The 4,187-nt window shown below is 42.6% G+C and overlaps 1 protein-coding gene across 1 annotated transcript in view; it reads left to right on the forward strand.

Annotated features, from left to right (window-relative positions):
• Positions 1–4,187, forward strand: part of LRCH3 (leucine rich repeats and calponin homology domain containing 3) — a 106,286-nt gene that overhangs the window by 68,654 nt on the left and 33,445 nt on the right. Inside the window, exon 11 of the mRNA XM_017541024.2 lies at positions 3,134–3,151. Coding sequence (XP_017396513.1) covers positions 3,134–3,151 — 18 coding nt within the window. The remainder of the gene's footprint in view (positions 1–3,133; positions 3,152–4,187) is intronic.

A 4,187-nucleotide genomic window follows, 5' to 3' on the forward strand; every position in this document is an offset into this window, starting at 1 on the left:
TTCCCCCCAATGTAATATAATGTATTGACTAGAGTAAGGCCAGGGACAACAGGTTATGGAAGTTAAAAGTCTGCTACTGCATCTTAGTCCAGAGTTTCTGTGTTTACTTCTTTTTTAAAGTCTGTGGGTTCTTTATTTTTATAGCACGTTAGCGGTACATTTTAAAAGATTGTTTTATTCACCATTTTGGTTATTTCCATTGGAAGAGTCATTTGGGGCATTTAGTCTGCCACAGTGCTAGAAACTAAAGCTGGGATTACATATTTTGTTTTGTTTTGTGACAGGGCCTTGCTCTGTTGCCTAGGCTGGAGTGCAGTGATGCGATCACGGCTCACTGCAGCCTCAACCTCCCAGCCTCAACCAATCCTCCCACCTCAGCCTCTGAAGTAGCTGCAACTTCAGGCATGTGCTATATGCTCAGCAATTTTTTTGTTATTTTTAGTAGAGATAAAAGCTCACTGTTTCCCCGGCTGATCTCAGACTCCTGAACTAAAGTACTAACCCTCCCACTTTGGCTTCCCAAAGTGCTGGGATTACAGATATGAACCACTGCACCCAGCCATGATTACTGTTTAATTGGGGGTTCCATGGTACCAGACCTTAGTACAATCCTTGGATAAGAACTCCATACTTGATCCCAGTAACCAGTTATGCTTTGAGATCAATGTAGCCTTCATATTTTTAATTAGCAGTTTATTTGTTAAATACTATGTGCCAAGTTCTTTTCCAGATGTTGCAATATAGCTATGAACTGTAGTCAAAATTCCTGCCCTCCTGGAGCTTACATTCAAGTAGAATGTTGAATTAGAACCTAGCAAGACTAAATCACTTCAGAATGACTGACAGCTCTCACACTTGTCTCTAACCTGAATGACGTAAACAAAAAGAATCTATCACAACAGTCTGTCAGTTACAAGAACTCAAAAAAACTGATGAACGTAAGGAACCCTCTGCCAGTGAGCTGAAAAAGAAAGCTTACTTACCTGTTTTCTCCCAAATCTCTTCCCCTACCCTCATCCCCTTGCACGTTTCGTCCCACCTACCACTCCCCTATCCCCTATCCACAGAGTCTGCTCTACTAGAAGATAATAAACATAGGGAGATATAATAAACAAAAAGTGTGAATGTTTTGTAGAATTTGCCAAGATAGATTATGTAAAATTGAAATTGAAACTAGCAAAAGTTACGTTTTTAAAAAACTATTATAATAATTTTTTATGGACTGGGTATGGTGGCTCACATCTGTAATCCCAGCACTTTGGGAGGCTGAGGTGGGCAGATCACCTGAGGTCAGGAGTTTCAGACCAGCCTGGCCAACATGGTGGCCAACCCCATCTCTACTAAAACTACAAAAATTAGCCAGGTGTGGTAGCTCACACCTGTAGTCCTAGCTACCCAGGAGGCTGAGGCAAGAGAATCGCTTGAACCCGGGAGGTGGAAGTTGCAGTGAGTCGAGATTGCACTACTGCATTCCAGCCTGTGTGACAGAGCAAGAATCTGTCTCAAAAAAATTTTTTTGGGGCCTAGTTATAATCTGAATAGCATTTTAGCTCAGGAGAGATGATAATACCAGATTAGGTTCTGTAAAGCTTGTTAATTTCCATAAGAAGCATTACAGAATTGACATTTAGATAAAACCTAGAAGTTTTTAAATTTCATGTTATATAGATAAAGCCAGAAAAGCTACTCACATTAATTATGTGATTTTATAAACAAAGAAAAACAGAGAAGGCAGTTCAGAGTCTGCCTTATACTGGCTGGCTGCAGTGGCTCACACCTGTAATCTCAGCATTTGGGGAGGCCAAGGTGGGTGGATCACCCAAGGTCAGGAGTTCAAGACCAGCCTGGCCAACATGGTGAAACCCCATCTCTACTAAAAATACGAAACATTAGTTGGGCGTGGTGGTGTGCACCTGTAATCCCAGCTACTTGGGAGGCTGAGGCAGGAGAATTGCTTGAACCTGGGAGGCAGAGGCTGCAGTAAGCCAAGATCATGCCACTGCCCTCCAGCCTGGGCAACAGAGCGAGACTCTGTCTCAAAAAAAAAAAAAAAGCCTGCCTTATAAAAGTCTGATCTACTTAGCCCAAGTAAGTTCAAGATTTAAAGGAGATACTTAGGTGTCATCTGTATTTTTGTTTTTCATGTCTCAATATTCCACGCTTTTTCAGGGGAGGGTGCTGCTGTCATTCATTCAAGCAATATTAAGCACTATCGTGGTTCTTTCTCTGTTCGAAATCCCTGATATTTTAGAGTTACTTTTTAGTGGATGTAGACAAATAGATGTCACAACTATGTTTCAGGTACTGCTAGGTGCTGTGAAGAAAAATAAAGCAGGATAAAAGAGATGGTAGGGTGAGAGAAGAGTGCAAGTAATGTTATATGCAGTGATAATATTTCAATAGAAACCTGAAAAAGAGAGAGCAAACATGGTGGTCTAGGAGAGACACATTCTAGGTAGAGGTTCTGGGGTACCTACATGCTTTTGGTATACTATTCAGGAGACACCCAGGAGTCTGAGTAAAGCAGGACAAACATGCGATGTGAGACGGGAGTTCAGCTGTGGTTATGTACTATTTCAGGTACCTACAAGACATCCAGGTGGAAGTATCAAGTAAGCAGTTAGACGTACAAGTTTGGAGTAAAGTGGCAAGAATTAGGGCTTGAACAACCAGAAAAAGAAACTGAGCAGGGTTGGTCATGGGGATAGGAGAAAGAAGGTAGTGTCCCAGAGGCTAAATGAGAACAGTGTTTTTGTTTTTGTGTTTTTGAGACGGTGTCTCACTCTGTCACCCAGGCTGGAGTGCAGTGGTGTCATCATAGCCCATACGCAGCCTCAATCTCCTGGATTCAAGTGATTATCCCACCTTGGCATTCCAAAATGCTGGCATTAAAAACATGAGCCATTGTGCCTAGCCTTGAAAACAGTGTTTGAACAAGTACAGAGAGGAATGAACAACATCATTTACTGCTGATAGGTTTTTGTTGTTGTTGTTGTTGATGTTTTGGTAGATGGAGTCTTGTTCTGTCACCAGGCTTGGATGCAGTGGCAAGATCTTGGCTCACTGCAACCTCTGCCTACCAGGTTCAAGCAATTCCCCTGCCTTAGCCTCCAAGTAGTAGCTGGGACTACAGAAATGTGCCACCACGCCAGGCTAATTTTTTTTTTTTTTATTTTTTTATTTTTATTTTTTTAGTAGACAGGGTTTCACCATGTTGACTAGGATGTTCTCAATCTCCCGACCTTGTGATCTGCTTGTCACTACTAAAAATACAAAAACTAACCAGGCATGGTGGCACATGTCTATAATCGTAGCTATTCAGGAGGCTGAGATGGAAGAATCACTTGAACCCGGGAGGTGGAGGTTTCGGTGAGCCGAGATCGTGCCACTGCACTATCTCACTGACAGGGCGAGACTGTATAAAAAAAAAAAAAAAAAAATTGGAAAGCATTGTTAAAATATAGTGTTAAAGTTAGGACACATAAACACACTTGAGATGGTTTATTTGGTCCTTTCTGTGTTTTGATTCAGTTTATCTACAGGTGGTCACTAAAAGCTATAGGAAATTTTAACAGTGAAGTTAGTAATCTAAGGAAAAAGTTGCAGTTAATTCCTGTTCCTGTAAATATGTAATCAGGGCAGGGCGCAGTGGCCCACACCTGTAATCCCAGTACTCTGGGAGGCCAAGGTGGGTGGATTACTGGAGCACAGGAGTTTGAGAGCAACCTGGGCAACATAGCAAAACCCCATCTTAAAAATAAGCCTGAGTTGGTTGATACATGCCTGTGGGCCAGTTACTTGAAAGTCTGAGTTGGGATTACTGCCTGAGGCCAGGAGGTCGAGTCTGCAGTGATCCATGATCATGCCATTGCACTCCAGCTTGGGCAACAGAATGAGGCTGGGTGCAGTGGCTCACATGCCTGTAATCCAAGTACTTTGGGAGGCTGAGTTGGGAGGATGGCTTGACACCAGGAGTTTGAGACCAGCCTGGGCAGCATACTAAGACCCTGTCTCTACAAAAAATTTTAAAAGTAGCCAGGTGTGCTGATGCCAGGAATTTGAGACCAGCCTGGCCAACATGGTGAAACCCCATCTCTATTAAAAATACAAACTTTAGCCGGGTATGGTGGCATACACCTGTAATTCCAGCTACTTGGGAGGCTGAGGCAGGAGAATTGCTTGAACCT

Source organism: Cebus imitator, unplaced genomic scaffold (assembly GCF_001604975.1).
Source record: "Cebus imitator isolate Cc_AM_T3 unplaced genomic scaffold, Cebus_imitator-1.0 Scaffold129, whole genome shotgun sequence".
Classification (NCBI taxonomy): domain Eukaryota; kingdom Metazoa; phylum Chordata; class Mammalia; order Primates; family Cebidae; genus Cebus; species Cebus imitator.